Genomic DNA, 18,841 nt, shown 5'->3' on the forward strand with positions numbered 1-18,841 from the left:
CAGCAAAGGGGTACACACAGAAACCTTGTCTCGAAAAACCAACCAACCAACCAACCAACCAACCAACCAACCAACCAACCAACCAACAAAAAGATATAGCAATATTGAATATTTCTACCATCCTAAAAGTTCTTTAGCTGGGCATTGGTGGCACACGCCTTTAATCCCAGCACTCAGGAAGTAGAGGCAGGTGGATCTCTGAGTTAGAGACCAGTCTGGTCTACAGAGCTCATTTGCATAAGCAAAGGCTCTTACTGACAGAACTGTCTCCCTAACTACCATGTTGTTTTCAAAAATAAAAAAGGACTTAGGTTTATTGCCAGGAGCATGGTGGTGCACACCTTTAAATGAAGTAGGAAAAACATCTTGTTTGAAGCCAACTGGGGCTATATAATGAGACCCTAAACAAACAAACAAACAAACAAACAAACAGATTTATTTTGAGTTATGTGATGTGAGAGGTGGGTACGTGCAGTTGCATGTGGAGTCCAGAAGAGGGTTGGAGCTGGTGTTACAGTATCTGTGAGCTGCCTGATGGGGATGATGGGGACTGAATGAACCCAGGTCCTCTGTACGAGCAAGATGAGTTCTCAAACACTAAACCATCTCTCCAGCTTTCCTGACCCGGCACCTAAACTATGGAGTATTATCCGATTAAATGAACGTACCGCAGTTTGTCGATTTGCTACTTGATAGACACTTCCAGTCTTTGGTTGTTTTACAAATTAAGCAGCTACAGATATCTGCATCCGAATCATATTTCTCCAGAACAAATACCTTATTTCTCTAGGAGCTGTTATTTCTGTGCTACGTGGCACGTTTGCTTTCCTTTGATAAGAAAGCTGCTCAGTGTTTTCTGACGTGGTTGTATCAATTTATGTCCTAGAAGCAATGCATGGTAATTCTTTCTGCACCCCTGTCAGGACTTAGGACTGTTAGCATATCATTATAATTTTAATTTCCATTTCCCTAATGACCAGCGCTGTGTCTTTTCATGTGCACATTTTCCATCTATCCCTTATTTAAGTACAACATCTCAAGTCTTTTGTCCACTTTTAAAAAATTTAGTTGCTTGTCTTAACTGACCTGTAGAAGTTCTTTATATATTCTAATACTGCTCCTATCATCTGATGCTTTCACAGCTTGCTTGTTTTTTGAGAATAAGAAAGTAAAATGATCTAATCCATGCCATTTTTTTAAAACATACTGCTTCTCTCTGCGCATGTACTCTGATGAAGGGAACAAAAAGGACTTAAACTTTCAATTTGCAAATATTATTGGCCTGTTGGATCTTAAGACCAAGCTGCACTTGGTGTCTGCAATAGAAGACTATTTTTATCTCCACTGAATGCTCCCAACCACCCTAGACCTTTAAGGAAAGCTACATCTGGAGAAACGACTGTCTTAAAAAGAGCCCCTCCACCCCGGCTCCCCTCTCCTGGCTCCGTACTTTCCAAAGCCCTGTTCTGGTTCGCCAGGCTTCTGGAATGGTCAACAGTCGTCACACTCCATCAGTGGCCATTGTCCACTGGGAAAGGTGGGAGGCTCCCGATCCATTCTCCAGTGAAAGAGCAAATAGTGGAGCCTGTGCCTGCTTGGACATCAAAGTTGAGCAAACCGGCCTGGCAGACCCTGCTTCCCCGCCTACACAGCCTGCAACTGCCATCTGAAGGAGCTTCTCCACGCAGGTCATGACTCTCAGCTTGTCATCCCACACATCAAAGTTCCCACCACACACGAACTGGGTGCACAGGTTCAAATCAAGTTGCTCAACAGTGGATACTCGGACATTGTGCCTAGCTTTAATCCTGTGTTTTCCCAAGTAATTAAGCCTTCTTGCTTATGAACTTGTGACTAAGTAAAGCATCACTGAGAGGTTGTAACATCAAAGTGCTGTCCACCGTCTGTCTGTGTTTGGTAAAATTGGATTTCTTTTCCTTCTTAAAGAAAGACTAATTGAATTTCACTGAAAGCTCCATATATTTGCACTAGCTGGTGGAGGCTATTCTAAGTCGAAGTGATCAGCCCAGGACCGTGTGGCTTGGCCTTTAGTTTTGCTGGGTCAGAGGGTAATACAGAATGGGGCCCCCGGACTCAGCTAAACAAGTGTCTTGTGGCAGGAGGCTCATCAAGGGCTCAGAAACCGGTGACTGGACTGTTAACACTCTGCTGACCATGGGATGGTCCTAGGAGAATGTCAGGAAGTCTTTGGTCATTGAGGACCATGGCCATTATGTTACTCAAGTCCTTGGTCATCAGCAGTCAAACTGTGTGCATGCATGTACGTGCTACGTATACATGGGCAATGTGTGTGGAAGCTACAGGCTGATGCTGAATGTCTTCTTCAATGCTAGGGTAGGCCAGCAAGCCCCAGGGACCTGCCCAGTTTACCTTACCAAGGCTGAGATTCCAGGCAGCTGGGTACACTGTCCTGCCCAGCTTTTCATGTAGGTCTTCTTACTTATGCAGCCAGACTTTACTGACCAGACCATTTTCCCACTCTCAAGTCATGTTTTGTAGGACAGTTTGTGATTGCTTATGCTCTGTACCTTCATGTAGCTCAGCACAGCAGCACCTGACACATGATGGTTTGAAGCTGGCCAGATGGATGAAATGATAGGAAAAAAGTTCAAAGTTCTTTAAACTCCAAAGTGTCTCTCTCCAGAACCAAAACTTGGGATCGCTATCTGGCTTCATTGGTTACCCAATTTACAGTCACACAGCAAACTCCCACTGACATTAAGTATGACTCAAGAACTAATCTATAGATAGAAGGAGTTCAAGAGATGCCACATTTTCCTCAATATTATTTTTACACAAACAACCTACTTTTAGAAAAGAAAACCTCTGGTTCAATATCCTGATACAATTATCTTTCCTTCTAAAAATATTATTTTGATCTTGATCCAGTTTTTAAGTCTTTGATATATATTTGTATTTAATTAAGTCACTTCAAAACCTTTTTATAAATAAAGGAGTAAATCTTAAATTAAGCTTCTGTGCATACTTATAAAATTTACAGTGATGACATTGCATTTACTATTCAAGACTAAATAAAATAAATGCATTCAGAAATCCCAACTGGTGAGCAGTTAAGCGCCTTAAAGATTTCAGGAGATTATATTCTAGATCCCTATGGACTTAACATGTTAAGCTGATGCCTGAGGGTGAACTGGCTCTCTTTGGGTCCACAGGCTGCAGACATCTAAAGGAAGCAAAAGTCCTCTGCTGTCAGCCTTGAATGAAGGGGCGGTGCCTCTCTGCTTTCCCTTCATATTTCCGTAAGAAGAATTGTATATGACAGAGATCTGTTTATCACTGATCTTATTTCAAGTACCTAGCAAAAGTAGGGACCCCAAACTTTTGTAATATTAATAAATAACCTAACCAGACCAATGCTATTTTCAATAAAAAGTTGTCCCATTTGGATAATGGAAGGAAGAGAAGGGCACGGAATGGAGGTTTAAGAACCCAGTGATCGTCCTGAATGGCTCAGGGGGTAAACAGAGCTTCCTGTGCGGGCATGAGGCCAGAGTGGGGATCTGGGTACCCCTGTAAAAGCTGGGTATGGGACCATGTCTATAACTCCAGTGCTGGAGGAAGCTGAGGCAGGTGAGTCTATGGGCTTGTTAGCCAGTCAGGTAGTCAAATCAGCAAGTTCAATAAGAGACTGAATGAAGTTTATGCCCTGGCAATGCTGAAGCACGCATGGACAGCCCGTTCCTGGCGGTTCTGTTGAACTTGTCCATATTGGGTTTCGTGGTCTAAATTGATGAGGACGACTGACCAGGTCTCTTTCTCAAGAGGGTATTAGTGAGAGGCTGCATCTCAAAAAATGCAATGGAAAGTGATTTAGAAAGATACCCAACACCAACTTTTTTGTTTTTTGTTTTCTGAGACACGGTTTCTCTGTGAAGCCCTGGCTGTCCTGGAACCCACTATGTAGACCAGGCTGGCCTCAAACTCAGAAATCCACCTGTCTTCTGCCTCCCAAGTGCTGGGATTAAAAGCATGTGTCATCACCGCCCGGCTCAACACTGACTTCTAGTATCTGCAAGTGTATATATTAACAAGTGCACCTGCACGCATATGCACATGCTTGTATAGAACTGTCTCACCCACCCATATTTAAAAAACAAAGTGGCACATGACTAAATCCCAACACTCAGAAGGTTGAGGTAGGAGGATCAGGAGTTCAGTCAGTCTGGGCTACACGAGACCGTATCTCAACCCATACCTCCATCCCAAAAGAAGACTATAGGTTCAATTTCAAGCATTAGTTAAAAAAAGCAAAACAGAAAGGGATAGGTCAGGGCTAAGCCCAATGTAGAACACACACACACACACACACACACACACACACACACACCTTACAAGGATAAAACAAACAAACAAAAGACCCAAGCCAACTAGTAATAATCTTAGAAGCCAAGCAGCTCAGCCCTGGAGAAGGATAGAGTCATCAGTTAAACCCATTAAACTCAGAGAGCAGTGTCCCCAAAAGCACATTCTCCAGCAATCTGGTCACTAATTAAGAGTGTTCTTAAGAAGAGTGCTCAACTCTGAAAATGCCACACACAGAAGAAACACCGTCTGCTTTCCCACCACTGGGTCTTCCCCACATATGGAAAAACCTGCAAACTCGGCAAGACAATGGGTAGGTGGGTATAGGTAGAATCAGTGGTGGAAAGTAATGCGTGTGATAATGTGTGCTTGTGCATACAGAGATGACATGTGTCCTTGGTCACCACAGAGTAACAACTCCCCATTCATGACCTGAGGCAGACACATTTTTTTTTTTACTTATAAGAAACAGTGGCATAAGAACAGACAGGAGGACCAATGGAACCGAAAAGAAGACCCGGATATCAATCCACACATCTTCCAACACCTGATTTTTGACAAAGAAGCAAAAAATATCAAATGGAAAAAAGGAAGCATATTTTAACAAGTGGCGCTGGCATAACTGGATAGCAACACATAAAGAATAAAAATAGACCCATATCTATCACCATGCACAAAACTCAAGTCCAAATGGATCAAAGACCTCAAAATAAAGCTAGCCACACTGAAGCTTATAGAAGAGAAAGTGGGAAATACATTTGAATGCATTGGCACAGGGAACCACTTCCTAAATAGAATCCCAGCAGCACAGACACTGAGAGATAAATGGGATCTCCTGAAACTGAAAAGCTTCTGTAAAGCAAAGGACACAGTCAACAAGACAAAACGACAGCCAACAGAATGGGAAAAGATCTTCACTAACCCCACATCAGACAGAGGTCTGATCTCCAAAACATACAAAGAACTCAAGAAATTGGACACCAAAAGATCACATATTCAAAAAAAAAAAAAAAAATGGAGTACAGACCTAAACAGAGAACTCTCAACAGAGGAATCTAAAATGGCTGAAAGACACTTAAGGAAATGTTCATCATCCTTAGTCATCAGAGAAATACAAACCAAAACAACTCTGAGATTCCATCTTACACCTGTAAGAATGGCTGAGATCAAAAACACTGATGACAACTTATGCTGGAGAGGTTATGGGGAAAAGGGAACACTCCTGCATTGCTAGTGGGAATGCAAGCTGGTACAACCCCTTTGGATGTCAGTGTGGTGATTTCTCAGAAAATTAGGAAACAACCTATCTTAAGACCCAGTAATACCACTTTTGGGTATATAGCCAAACGATGCTCAATTGTACCACAAGGACATGTGCTCAACCATGTTCATAGCAGCTTTGTCTGTCATAGCCAGAACCTAGAAACAACCTAAATGCCCCTCGACCAAAGCATGGATAAGAAAAATGTGGTACATTTATATAATGGAGAAAAAAATTTACACAGCAGAAAAAAATGACATCTTGAATTTTGCAGGAAAATGGATGGAGCTAGAAAACATTATTTTGAGTGAGGTAACCCAGACACAGAAAGACAATTATCACATGTACTCACTCATAGGTGGTTTTTAAACATAAAGCAAAGAAAGCCAGCCTATAAACCACAATCCCAGAGAACTTAGACAACAATGAGGACACTAAGAGAGACTTACATAGATCTAATCTACATGGGAAGTAGAAAGTAGAAAAAGACAAGATCTCCTGAGTAAATTGGGAGCATGGAGACCTTGGGGGAGGGTTGAAGTGGGGAGGGGAGAGGCAGGGAGGGGAGCAGAGAAAAATGTAGAGTTCAATAAATATAAAAAAATTTAAATTAAAACAAAACAAAACAAAACAAAGAAACAGTGAGTCATGGACTCTGCTTCCAGGCAGATCCCTCCACCCATTCACCTCACACCCTGCAGACCCTGCACCCCAATCCCCAGCTGTCCTTCTATTTTCTTTACTTGTACTCCTCTACATTAAATTACAAGCTCCCCACTTTTTTAAAAGATTATTTTTATTTTATGTACACTGGTATTTTGTCTACATATTTCTATGAGGGTGCCAAATACCCTGGAACTGGAGTTACTGACAGTTGTGAGCTGCTGTGTGGCTGCTGGGAACTGAAGCTGGGTCCTCTGGCAGAACAGCCAATTCTCTTAGCCGCTCAGCTATCTCTCCAGTCCCACTCCCCACGGTTCGGTAATTCAAAGACTGGCACATATTTACTGAATGTTTGTATAAATAACTTATCATGGGGAGAAACACTTAAGAAACACAGAATCACAACTGGATTCTCTCAAAAACAAAGTCTATATAGTTTCTTTTTAGTTTTGTTCTGTGATGCTAGAAATGGAATCCAGGACCAGGCAGGCACTCTATCACTGAGCCACACCACCAGCACATGTCCACGTCTTTAAAGAAAGATCTCCAGGTGATCTGAAGCAGATCAATGCCTACAATTCGAAAATCCCAGTTTTGTGGTTTTTCTCCATGTTTCAGATTCTTCCAAAGTGGTCAGAACTAGCAATAATAGCCTTAAAGACCTGCTTGACAGGAGAATTAAAAGTGGTGCCTCCAACAATTAATTTAGTAGCTGTTCTCTGAAAGCGTCCCTTCAAAAGCTGGCATGTCTCAATGGGAAGGCGTGGTGCGGGAGAATTGTCTGTATTCTGTCAATCATGTTTTAAATAAATGCTGATTGGCCAGGCAGGAAATATAGGCGGGAAAACCAAACAGGGAATAAAAATGATACAATGAGAACAGAAGAATTCTGGGAAGGAGGAAGTTGATTCCTCCCACTCCTGCCCAGATCACCAAAGCAGTAAGATGTGATCTGCCTCACTGAAAAAGGTACTGAGCCACATGGCTAACATAGATCAGAAAAATGGGTTAATCAAGATGTGAGAGTTAGCCAGTGAGAGGCTAGAACTAATGGACCAATCAGCTTATAATTTATAGAGACCTATGGGAGATTTTCTTTGGGGCTAAACAGTTGTGGGGTACCGGGCAGGACAGAAACCCCAACAAGCAGGCCTGGTCCCCCATGTTACAAAGGCGCCTGCCGCACATGCCTGCCACCCTAGGTTCAATCCCCAGCACTGGGTGAAAAAAATCTAAAAACATGCTGTTGTTTTTTTTTTTTAAAAAATATTTATTTATTTACTCATTATGTATACAGTGTTCTGTCTGCCTGTATGGCTGCAGGCCAGAAGAGGGCACCAGACCTCATTACAGATGGTTTTGAGCCACCATATGGTTGCCGGGAATTGAACTCAGAACCTTTGGAAGAGCAGGCAGTGCTCTTAACCGCTGAGCCATCTCTCCAGCCCCATGCTGTTGTTTTTGTTACACAATTTCTTTCATACAATGAGAGCTAGATAAGTGTACACCTCATCCCACTAGACTTCTGGAGACCCAGGGGCAGAAACCAGAAAGCTGGAGCTGGAGGACTGACACGGAATAAGATGCACACTGTACGTGCTAGGTTAGCCTGTCTACATGACTTTAGAGAAAACACCTTTCCTCTCTGGGCTTCAGTTTTCTCAACTGCAAAATGAATATAACAATATATATTTTGTGCAGTGGCCATGAAAAATACAAATAAGGCCAGGCATGGTAGAGCACGCCTTTAATTCCAGCACTTGGGAGGCAGAGGCAGGCAGATCTTTCTGAGTTTGAGATCTACAGAGTGAGTTACACAACAGTCAGGGCTATACAGAGAAATCCTGTCTTGAAAAGCAAACAAGCAAACAAAAAATCAAACAAGCAAACAAAAAAGAAGCTACAAGTGGTTGCCTATGCCACGTCTGCTGTGTCTTGCGTGTGCATGCGCATGTGCCTGTGCACATGTCCATGCATGTGTAGAATAGAGGCAGACGTCAGGTTCACTCATTTACTTGTTTATTCAAGTTCTGAGACAGGGTCTCATGCAGCCCTGGCTGGCCTGGAACGAGTTATGTAGATCAGGCTAGCCTCAGATTCAGAGATCCACCAGTTACTGCCTCCTGAGTGGCGTGCCACCATGCCTAGCCTAGCCTATCCACTTGACTTTCTGAGGCAGGGTTCTCATCTCGTCAGACCTGGAACTCTGACTCAGAGTGGCCGGCCAAGAGTCCCTGAGGTCCACTTGTCTGCACTTGCAGTCTCCCTAGTGCTCAGCCACTGGTGCACTTGGCTCACACATGGTCCTCACGCATTTCAGTGACCGAGCTAGCTCTCCAGTCCTTACTTTTTTTTTTTTACATGATGGCTATAACCTTGATGAAGGGGAAAGTAGGTAGGAAAACATCATAGCCACCAACAGAAGGAACGGATGGAAGTTTCCAGACCCTCCAAAGAAAAATTCACTAGGAGAGCCCTCAACAAGGGCAGTAACGGACAGCTTCTCAATATAGTGAAAACTCACACGTGTGGAACCATTTAAAATCTGCTCTTAAAAACGTGGCTGCTATGACAACATCAGTGACTGGCCTAAGGTCACAAAGTCAATGACTGGTACTGCTGTGATCTGAAACCACATGTGGTTCTCCATATCCACCATGCAGCACCTGGGACTGCAGAAGACGGCAGGGGCAGCAAGGGTGGCCGAGTAGCCAGGGAGGCGGCCCTGGATGGAAGGAGATTCTTACCCGTCATTTCGGCTGATGGCTGCCACCATCAGTGCTGTCCAGCCAAGTTTGTGCCTTGTGTTGACATCTGCACCTTCTGACAATAGCCTGAAAAAACACAAAAGAATATTTTCAGTGCATGGCTTATCATGGACAGAGTGGAAACAGGCAGAAAAACTTAGGACATACAGTTAGTGCAAAGCAGCCTGGACAACACAGTGAGAACACTAACTCAAGAGAGCAGATAACAAACACGAATATGCAGGAGCATGGATCCGGACACAAGTCCTTTGAGTTCTAACCCCAATTCCAGCTCAGATCACTCCTCTCACCAGAGTCATCCCTTGCCCAGTTCCATACTGTCATTCTCCCAAGCCTTCTGAAAAAGATTCTGCCTTCTCTATCTTAATAGTGATACTATGACACCCCTACTTCCTTGGCCTAAGAGCCTCTCAGCCCCTTTGCTACGTTGAAATCTTGCCTCTAGGTCAGGTGATATAAACCTGGTGCCCACACCCTCTCCCTTAAGTTCCCAGTGTTTAGCACTGAAGACCTAACATTCCTCAACTCTATTAATTTTATCATGGCTATTTGGAAAATACAAATCCTTCAACCCAAAGAAAGATGGAAAGAATTTCAGAAATGCTAAGTTCCTATTATAGCCCATGCAGACCTATTAGGATCTACAAGCCAGATGCTTAGCATATAGGAGTCCCTTGATTGCCAAGTAAACCAACAAATCCAAGTTCTAAAGTACATCATTGTAAATCTGAGCTCTGGGTCCTGTTCCCTATAACAGAGGCAGAGACAAATGAACAAAACCATGCCTTACTTAGCCTGTCCTCTTGGAACTTCTTATTCCCGAGTTTATTTACTCTTCACAAGCTGAAGGAGCAGAGAGAAACTCTTGTAATGGAGGAGGAAACAGGAGGGAAAATGACTTGTGAAAGGCTGGTATTACCCATAGATGTTCTCTCCTCATCTCGTCTCATCGGCCCACCTCCACACAGAACACAAAAGGCAAAGATAAACTATTTCAGCCAACCAATGGCACGGTCCTACAGTAGACTCTAGATGTGGGTAAGAAGATGTGGGGTCTGCTCTAGGACAACTCAGGAAATCAAAGACCACGGTGCCACTAAAGGAAGATAAAATCAAGAACTCAATTCAGCCAGGCAGGTGGTAATCCTCAGGCCTAGGCAGGAGGTTCTCCACGAGTTCAAGCCCCCCACCCACCCATGGTCCATCCACTAGGCAGATGTCCATAAGCAAAGGGCACAAAATTTTCTCCATCCTTTCCCGATCTTCCATCCTATCTGGACTGAAGCTTCCTTCACAATCACAGTGAGGACGAGAACTTCATCTACACTTTAAGCTTCAGAGCTGAATGTTTCAATGACACCACATGGTTTGTGCAAAACAAGATTTTTCCCCCACACAAATAATGTATACCTAGGGTTCTTAGGTTCTTTAACATCCATGGCCATGAAAGGAACAGGGGACCAGAATAATTCATCACATTCTTCTCTAACCTCTCCCAGGGATACCCACACTCAGGTAGCCACCAAAAACAATGCTCAAAGAACATCCTCTCCCATGTTTCCTGGAACCTATGTGACCATTGCCTTGGGAATAGGACCTCTGGGTCATGAGGCATGCATGTGTGTGATGTGAATAAATTGCCAGCATCCTCCAGGATAACGACTGCTCTACAGACCTTCATACCAGCAGGACGGGGTGCTCTGTGCACGCCTCTTCTTGCAACACTTGGCAATGCTAGGCTTTGTAGCATGATTAATAACCCAGAAACAACATACTGGGGTCAATCTGAAGATCAGAATAGCAAAAGAGCCAGCCACTGGCTCTTACCTCTACCTCAGTTCAAGATGATGATCCTGCCTCCAGAATTTCAGAATGAGACTGTGTGTGAGAACTGTCTTGTCCCATCTTAGATTCTTCTCTAGTGCTGGGATTAAAGGCATGCACCACTACCGCTTGGTTTCTATGGCAAACTAGTGTGGCTACTGGGATTAAAGGTGTGTGTCACTCACCACTGCCTGGTCTCTAAGGCTGATCAGTGTAGCTGTTTTACTCTCTGAACTTCAGGCAAGCTTTATTTATTAAAATACAAATGAAATATCACGATAAGGCGTCTTTGTTTTTGTTTGTTCTTTTGGAAACAAGGTTTACTGTGCTGCTTATGCCAGCCTTGAACTTGCTAAGCAGCCCAGGCTGGCCTTGATTCATGAACCTCCTATCTCTGTTTCCTGCATGCTGGGATTATAGGTCTAAGGGGTGCAAAGAATATATTGCTGCTTTTAACTTGAGATGATGAACAATTTTAAAATACTTATAAATATGGGACTGTCTTTTCTGTGAAGGTTTTGGTTAGTTTTTAGAAGAAACTCTAAAGTTTCTTCTTTCTAAGAGGGGGTGTCCTTTTGACTTGCTATCATTTTAGTGAAACAATATAAGGCCAGTCCAGCATGGTAGTACATACCTCTCATTGGGAGACCAAAGCAGTAGAATTGCTGCAAGTTCAAGACCAGCCTGAGATATACTTTGTCTCAACAATAACACAGCAATACAGTGCTGTCAGAAGCCCTTCATCTAGTCTAGCTCTAAGCTCTGTTACCTACTATCTTAACACCCTAAGCAGTCACAGCCTCTCACTGAGCTTCAGTGAGGATGATGAGGACGTATAGCAGAGCAGGGCTTTGCAAACCCCCTCAGTCCCATGAGAGTGACCCGTGGTGTTCTTAGTGAGCCCAGCTCTTGACTGAGCATCAGTCTTTGCACTCTTGGGGCCAGGGTGTGATGGGAGAGAGCAAGGGTCCTGGCTCTAGATTCAGGCTCTGCATTCACCTGCTGTGAAGGAGACAATGCTAACCCCTCATGCAAGGTGACTGTCACGATTGAGAGATATACTATACTGTGGGTCTCTGTAAAGAGTGATGTACCCGGTAAACTGAGACAGCTTACCTCACTAGCACCACAACAAACCTAACCGCAGACTTTTTCTCTTGCAGCACTGAAGCAGGGGTGGGGAGGGCACCGAGTCTCCCCAGCGCCCCCACCCCCAGAGCAGTCCCCAAAGTTAGGACCTCACTAACCAGATCTCCCTATTTCATTTTGTGGTTCACAAGTGAATGCCCAGCAGGCACTCATTTCAAAGTCCTGAGCCAGCTGGGGGTGGGGGGGGGCAATGACTGCCTGCTGAGAGTGGCTAAAGGGGCCTCTGAGATCAGAGAAAGCCACCCTTGCTCTCCCCTGTGATTTTCACCAATGGACAAAATGCGGCAAGTGAATTAATCTCTTTTAAAAAGAGCAATGCTTGTGACAGAGCACGGTGTCTCTGTAAAGGTTAGAATTCCATCATCCCTGAGATGATGAGCAGAATGCTTAATGCAGGCTGCCAGTCAGGGCAGAGCAGCCCACATAGTCATGCTGGGGAGGGAGTGGGCACGGCAGGCTTTCCTGGGCTCACTCTAGACTTATGGCCAGCCCTACCTAATGAACTAACTCTCCTGCTTGGCAGGGCAGTGGTGGGAACGGCTCCAGGTAGCGGACAGGAAACCACAGCAGCAGTCGGAGTGGATCCCTGCTCTTGCACAGCTCCCAGGGCATACAAAGTAGAAAAGATCTCAGTTCAGATACAGCCACTGCCACTACAGGATAAATATGAGACTTGACCTCTCTGTTCCTCCCAAAGCAGTTCCTGCTCTCCGTCTTTATCTGTGGGAGAATGAACTGAACCTGGGCCTGTAATTAGAAAGCTGGGGCAGGAGCACCATGATCTCAAGGTAGTCAGGGCTATAACAAGACCTCTCAAGAAAAAGTCTTCCACCAGCTTTCCTGCATGTCACACACAGGGTGTCATCAAGAGATGATGAGTCATGATGGCTAAAGCACTTGGCATACAACTTGCTTATATTATTAGCATCATTGCCCAGTTTACATTAGTGATGGACAAGGGTCCCTGCTACCACACCTGATGTCCTAAGTAAATTAAGATGTCATAGGAAAATATAGCAAGTATTGGTGGACAGAAAATAAACTGCCACAGAGCAGTGGTAGCACACGCCTTTAATCCCAGCATTTGGGAGGCAGAGGTAGGCCAGTCTCTGAGTTCAAGGCCAGCCTGATCTACAGGGTGAGTTCCAGGACAGCAGGGTTACACAGAGAAATCCTGTCTCGAAACAGACAAACAGTCTAAAATTCCCAGGTAAAGGCAGTCAATAGCAGAGCCTAAGAGTCAAGAAGAAAAACACAGTCTCCTCTAGCAACCAAGAATGTGGGAGAGGCCAGCAGGCCAAAGACCAGGAGGTGACATGGCCACTTCTGCCGGGCGCAGGAGAGGAGCGGTCAGCTTTCACTTTCCCCTAGAACATGTGGTGGAAGACATGTGGCCTAACAGTCTTTTTCAAAGTACTTAAGCTCGTGCGTATAAATACATGAGGGCATCTCAGATTCAGGAGTGGATGGGGACATTTGGGGACAAGGCCCGGAGGGCTGATGGGTTCTAGTCATGGCTCTGTCAGGTACTTGATATGTTGTTCAGGATTCGTCTACCCTTGTGAGCCTTAATTTTCTCTACAGGAAAACAGAATTGAATGAACTCTCTAAAGTCCCAGTCACTGCTATGGATAGCATCTGGGGCAGCAGAGACGGATCAACTTTACGGGCACATGCTGTTCTTGCAGAGTGTTTGGGAGAAGTGTACTGGGGTGCAGAAACTTTTCATCTGGAGGTCCCACTGAGATGGCTGCTTTTCCCACTGGCCCGGGGCCACGTGTAGGGAAAATACCTAAGATTGGCTTCATCTAAGTCATTGCCTTTAGAGGCCCAGGGCCTCATTCAATTTTCAGGCTGTCCTGTGAAAGACGCCATGCCAAGCTCCCGACCTTACCAGGAGAAGGACCTGCCTTGTCCCGTGGGAAATTCTAAAATATTCCTTTTTCAGGAGATGTCCTGTTTGAGAGAATTTTTCATACCCCTCTGTTTTTCTGACCCAAAGACTTAGGGTCTATCCATTGCATCAGGCTATGGGTCCCCGCATAGACTTGCAAAAAGGGGACCTACAATTTGAGTCCTGATCCCCAAACACCCTTTTATAAAACTTTTTTAAATTGGGACTATCTAACACCATATGTCCTTGACGCCTAACATTTTTTTGCCAACGTGGGAACAAGTAAACAAGCCCCCCATATACCCATGGTTTCTGAATACTGTGCTCCTGCTCCCCCCACCCCCTCTTGCTTCTTTCATTGTTTGCTGTTTGTCTGCATTTCTGGCATGCGATCTGGTCACACTGGAATTCTCTCTGTAATGGATCCGTTCTCTCCCACCAGGAGCTGATTAGGTGTTCCGTCCTCAAGCACCTGTGTGCTTGCCTGGTTTCTACAGCCTACTCCAAATTTTTTTTTTTTTTTTTGGTTTTTCGAGACAGGGTTTCTCTGTGGCTTTGGAGCCTGTCCTGGAACTAGCTCTTGTAGACCAGGCTGGTCTCGAACTCACAGAGATTCACCTGCCTCTGCCTCCCAAGTGCTGGGATTAAAGGCGTGCGCCACCACCGCCCTGCTTCCAAAATTTTTAAGTTGGTCAGCTGACAGAGTTTCCTAGAAAAAGTTTTGTTCATCTGTCTGTTAATATATATGTATAAATAATGTGGCCATGGTATGCTTGTTTTATGTCTGTGTGTTTATGTGTGCTTGTTTTAAAATCTGTAAAACTTGTAACTCCAGATTACAACAGCTCTGGAAAAATACAAACACGTGGATAGTCGCCATTTTTGGTTGAAGTCAAAACAAAAAACTCAGTGCCATCTTTGGTAAGAATCCCCATGTGTAAGCAGGATGGTGGTGTACACCTTTAATCCCAGCAGTAGGAAGGCAGAGGCAGGTGGATCTCTGTGAGTTCAGGGCCAGCCTGGTCTCCAAGAGCTAGTTCCAGGACAGGCTCTAAAGCTACAGAAAAACCGGGTCTCGAACACCCATGTGTGCTGGACCCACCAAGGAGGCAGTCCACCTCCGATATTCTTTGACTTACTAAAATATTCCTTCTAATCGTCTTGCCTCTACTAGCATTGATAAGCTGTAACCGATGTCTATAAACCATGTTTATAGACTATAAACTGTATGTCTAAATTTAACTTACATGTCTAATTTGGATATACCTGACAGTAAATGGTACTGATTCTCAAGTGCCTCTACAGATCTGAGAGTATGGCATTTAACAAAGGAGCTTCTTTTTTTCTTTCTTTCCTTTCTTTCTTTCTTCTCTTCTTTCTTTTCTTTCTTTCTTCTTTCTTTCTTCCTTCCTTTCTTTCTTAAAGATTTCTGCCTCCTCCCTGCCACTGCCTCCTATTTCCCTCCCCCTCCCTCATCAGCCCAAAGAGCAATCAGGGTTCCCTGCCCTGTGGGAAGTCCAAGGACCCCCCCACCTCCATCCAGGTCTATTAAGGTGAGCATCCAAACTGCCTAGGCTCCCACCAAGCCAGTACGTGCAGTAGGATCAAAAACCCATTGCCATTGTTTTTGAGTTCTCAGTAGTCCTCATTGTCCGCTATGTTCAGTGAGTCCGGTTTTGTCCCATACTCTACAATTTTCTTTTTCTTTTTTTTTTTTTTTTGGTTTTTCGAGACAGGGTTTCTTTGTGGTTTTGGAGCCTGTCCTGGAACTAGCTCTTGTAGACCAGGCTGGTCTCGAACTCACAGAGATCCACCTGTCTCTGCCTCCCGAGTGCTGGGATTAAAGGCGTGCGCCACCACCGCCCGGCAACAAAGGAGCTTCTTATGACAGAGACATTGCCAGTTCCTGCAACATCCTATAGCTCCTCCAAGAAGATGCATGGTTACAGAAGACCTTCTGCCCTGGAGGCTTGCCTTTGGGTATGGCAAAGCCACTCACACAGCGTAATGTCTTCCACCTCACCAGTTTACTGGGCACTACACCAAGGGATTGAATGTCTCATCTTGCCAAGATAGGTAGACTGAACGCTACCCCACAGGAAAATCTGTCAGACTTCTTGGGCTCAGCAGCTAAGGGCTAGTGCTGCTTCTAAGACTGGTGTTTGTCGAAGACCATGGAGAGACTTGGGATTGCCTGCACAGCTAAAAGAACTGTCTCACTTCTGTTCATCTACTTATCCCTCTCAGATCTGTCTGTCGGCATTTAATGGCTTAGGATACTGATAGCTCATTACTTCATTTGTTAAGTTTCCTACTAAAAATACAGACAGATATGCCTCTTACACAGGCTTCATAGTCCAGAATTAACAGGCTTCAGATGTATCTTCAGAGGTTCAGAGTTTCCAATTTCCTTTAATTGTCTTCTAAAATATTCATGCCTTTTAACCTAAAGCCATAGCCTTCTGCTATGACACCAGGATGTAAATCTGTTCCAGCTGTCTTATAGATATCTGCAGGTTCCTGGGAAAGGTTTTGCTGCTGTATCAAGAAATCTGGTCTTGTGAAAACTGTCTCAAGAGCCTATTCTGACCCCACCATTTTCAAGCGTATTTTATAGTTACTCCTCGGGTGTCCAGATATCATCACTAGCTCCTGGGACTCAGCCACTGGTACCATCTCTCCTGGCTCAAATGGGCACCTACCCAGCAGCTAAAATCTGGTTTTAAAGGGCATGTGTGCTCTCCTCTCATTCATTCACCCTCGCCTCTCCTGTGCAATGGGGCTCTTCTCTGTCCCATTCTTTCTGGGCGTTAATGACCCTTCCCATGGCTAGCCCCATTCACAGGGCCGATAAAAACAATATATCTTCTCTCCCAGCAACCTGTCTTCTCATCTCCCTCAAGGAACAGATGCCTGAGGTCTCCAGGATGGCAGTCAACTGGATGCCTCTCCAGCTACACCTCCCCTGAGTGTGAACCAACTCCCAACTCTCCCTTACATCACCCCATACCCACAGGAAGTAACCAGACTTGAGCGGGTGCCCCTGTACCCAAAGAGTCTGGGATGTTTGGTTGGAAGTGTCACCCCAGACCCTGGCATCCATATATCCAAAGAGCCTAGAATGTTTGGGTGGAAATTCCATCCCAAGTCCCCTCCCCTGGGAGTTGCCTCAGTCCAGACTCCATCCCGGAGAAAGCCTGCCAATCCATGATCCCTACCCAGAGATGCTCAAGATCACTCCCACAGGGTATTTAAACTGCACCCCAGGGAACAAACACATGATTTTCGGGTCTTCCTTCCCGGCTCCTCTCTGGGGGGCTGGGAAAGCCACCTGGGTGCACTGATATTCATTAAACCTGGGCTTTTTCTAATTTGGTTTGATCTGATCTGATTTGGATTACTGCTTCAGCAGAGAAGTTTATTGGGGTGCAGAAACTTCTCACAGAGGACCTTGTTTGATTCCCAGAACCCACGCAGAGGCTCCAAACCTCCTGTAACTCCATTTCCAGGAGATTCTCCATCCTCTTCTGACATCCATGAGCATTGGGCACACACAGTGCACACACATGTACACACAGGCAAAACAATCATGCACATAAAGATAAACAAATCTAAATTATAAAATGAAAACTGAGGAGTGGATTCCTAGTAATTTGACTCAGTGTGAGACTTCCAAAGACAAGCCGGTTCCTTAAGTTTGCTGACTGTGGAAGGGAAGACGTCCTAGGCAGGCAGTGGCAGGTTTAAGTCATTCTGATTAACTAGCTCTTCACAGGGAAAGGAGAGACCACTTCACTTTTTTTCCTTTTTCTTTATGACCAATCAATACAAAGCGGCTAGTGAACTTCAATCATGCATTGTTCCAACTGATTTCCGGATCCTTTGCAGGAACGGGCCCTCAGCTGCAGCTGGGAGGGGCTGAAGAATGGGAAGCCCTGTCCCACCTGCACGGAAGCACTGAGCCATGCAGACCCAATCACGATCACTATCTGGGCAACAGGACCCTGGTTGTAGATGCCCAGAAGGCCCTGTTTACAGTAATAACAGCACCAGGCCCTCTGTCTGAGCAGAGGCAAGGCGCCTGGGGCTAGAATCCCCAGGCAGCTTCCATCTGTGCCTTATCTCCCAGCCAGCCAGAGACAGGGAGGTGGGGGAGGGCAGCAAAGGATGTTCTTGGAGCCCAGCCTTGGCCTACAGATTTCAAGGCAAGGGTCTGACGCTCTGACTGCACAGGCACAGGCACAGGGTCTCTTACACTGGCCATTTGAGCACCAGCCTCTAAAGCTCAGCTCAGGCCCCCTCCTCTAGGAAGCCCTCTAGGTGTCCTTGCTTCCAAGTGCCCAGCACTCTTATACCAGGCCCGTCTCAGGAGAGCAAATGAACAGCAAGAGCGAACAGACTGGCGTGTGTACCGCACCTCTAACTTTGATGAAGTGAATCTGTGTACTTCACCCCTGGTTCTTTCCTACTACAGTTAGTTTCTGGAACCTAATGAATGCCCTGCAGAATCAACAGTCCAAACTTTAAGCACAAAGATGAGCAGGTTCACAAGGCCTCTCTTGGAAAAGACTGACCCAGAAAGGAGCCCATCTCTGTCAGGCTGTGTGCCCATGGCAGGTCCAGCTAACCTCTCTGAACCTTGTTCATCCCACCTGCCAGAACCTAACAAGAGTGCCCATATGTGAATGTGCATGGCGTTTCAAAGGCAAATGTTGAAGGAGTTGATCCACATCCTAAATGTACTCACTGGTTTAACAAAATAAAGCCCAATGCCGGGTAGCCATCCTATTCTTTACATATAATTATTATATACTGATGTGCACAGATTGCTATAAATTGTTAAACTTAGAAACCAGTTACAAAAATAGCATCAAAAACTCCTTCACATGTATCCACTTTACGCTTTGATTCACTTGGTTCCTATTGCTAATACATTTT

At 45.0% G+C, this 18,841-nt stretch overlaps 1 protein-coding gene across 1 annotated transcript in view; it reads right to left on the reverse strand.

The window, feature by feature from the left end:
• The window catches only part of Clpb (ClpB family mitochondrial disaggregase), a 131,105-nt gene that overhangs the window by 95,401 nt on the left and 16,863 nt on the right, over nt 1–18,841 (reverse strand). The window contains exon 3 of the mRNA XM_057778193.1: nt 9,016–9,102. Within this exon, the coding sequence (XP_057634176.1) occupies nt 9,016–9,102 (87 nt within the window). The remainder of the gene's footprint in view (nt 1–9,015; nt 9,103–18,841) is intronic.

This window comes from Chionomys nivalis, chromosome 8 (genome assembly GCF_950005125.1).
Source record: "Chionomys nivalis chromosome 8, mChiNiv1.1, whole genome shotgun sequence".
NCBI classification, from domain to species: domain Eukaryota; kingdom Metazoa; phylum Chordata; class Mammalia; order Rodentia; family Cricetidae; genus Chionomys; species Chionomys nivalis.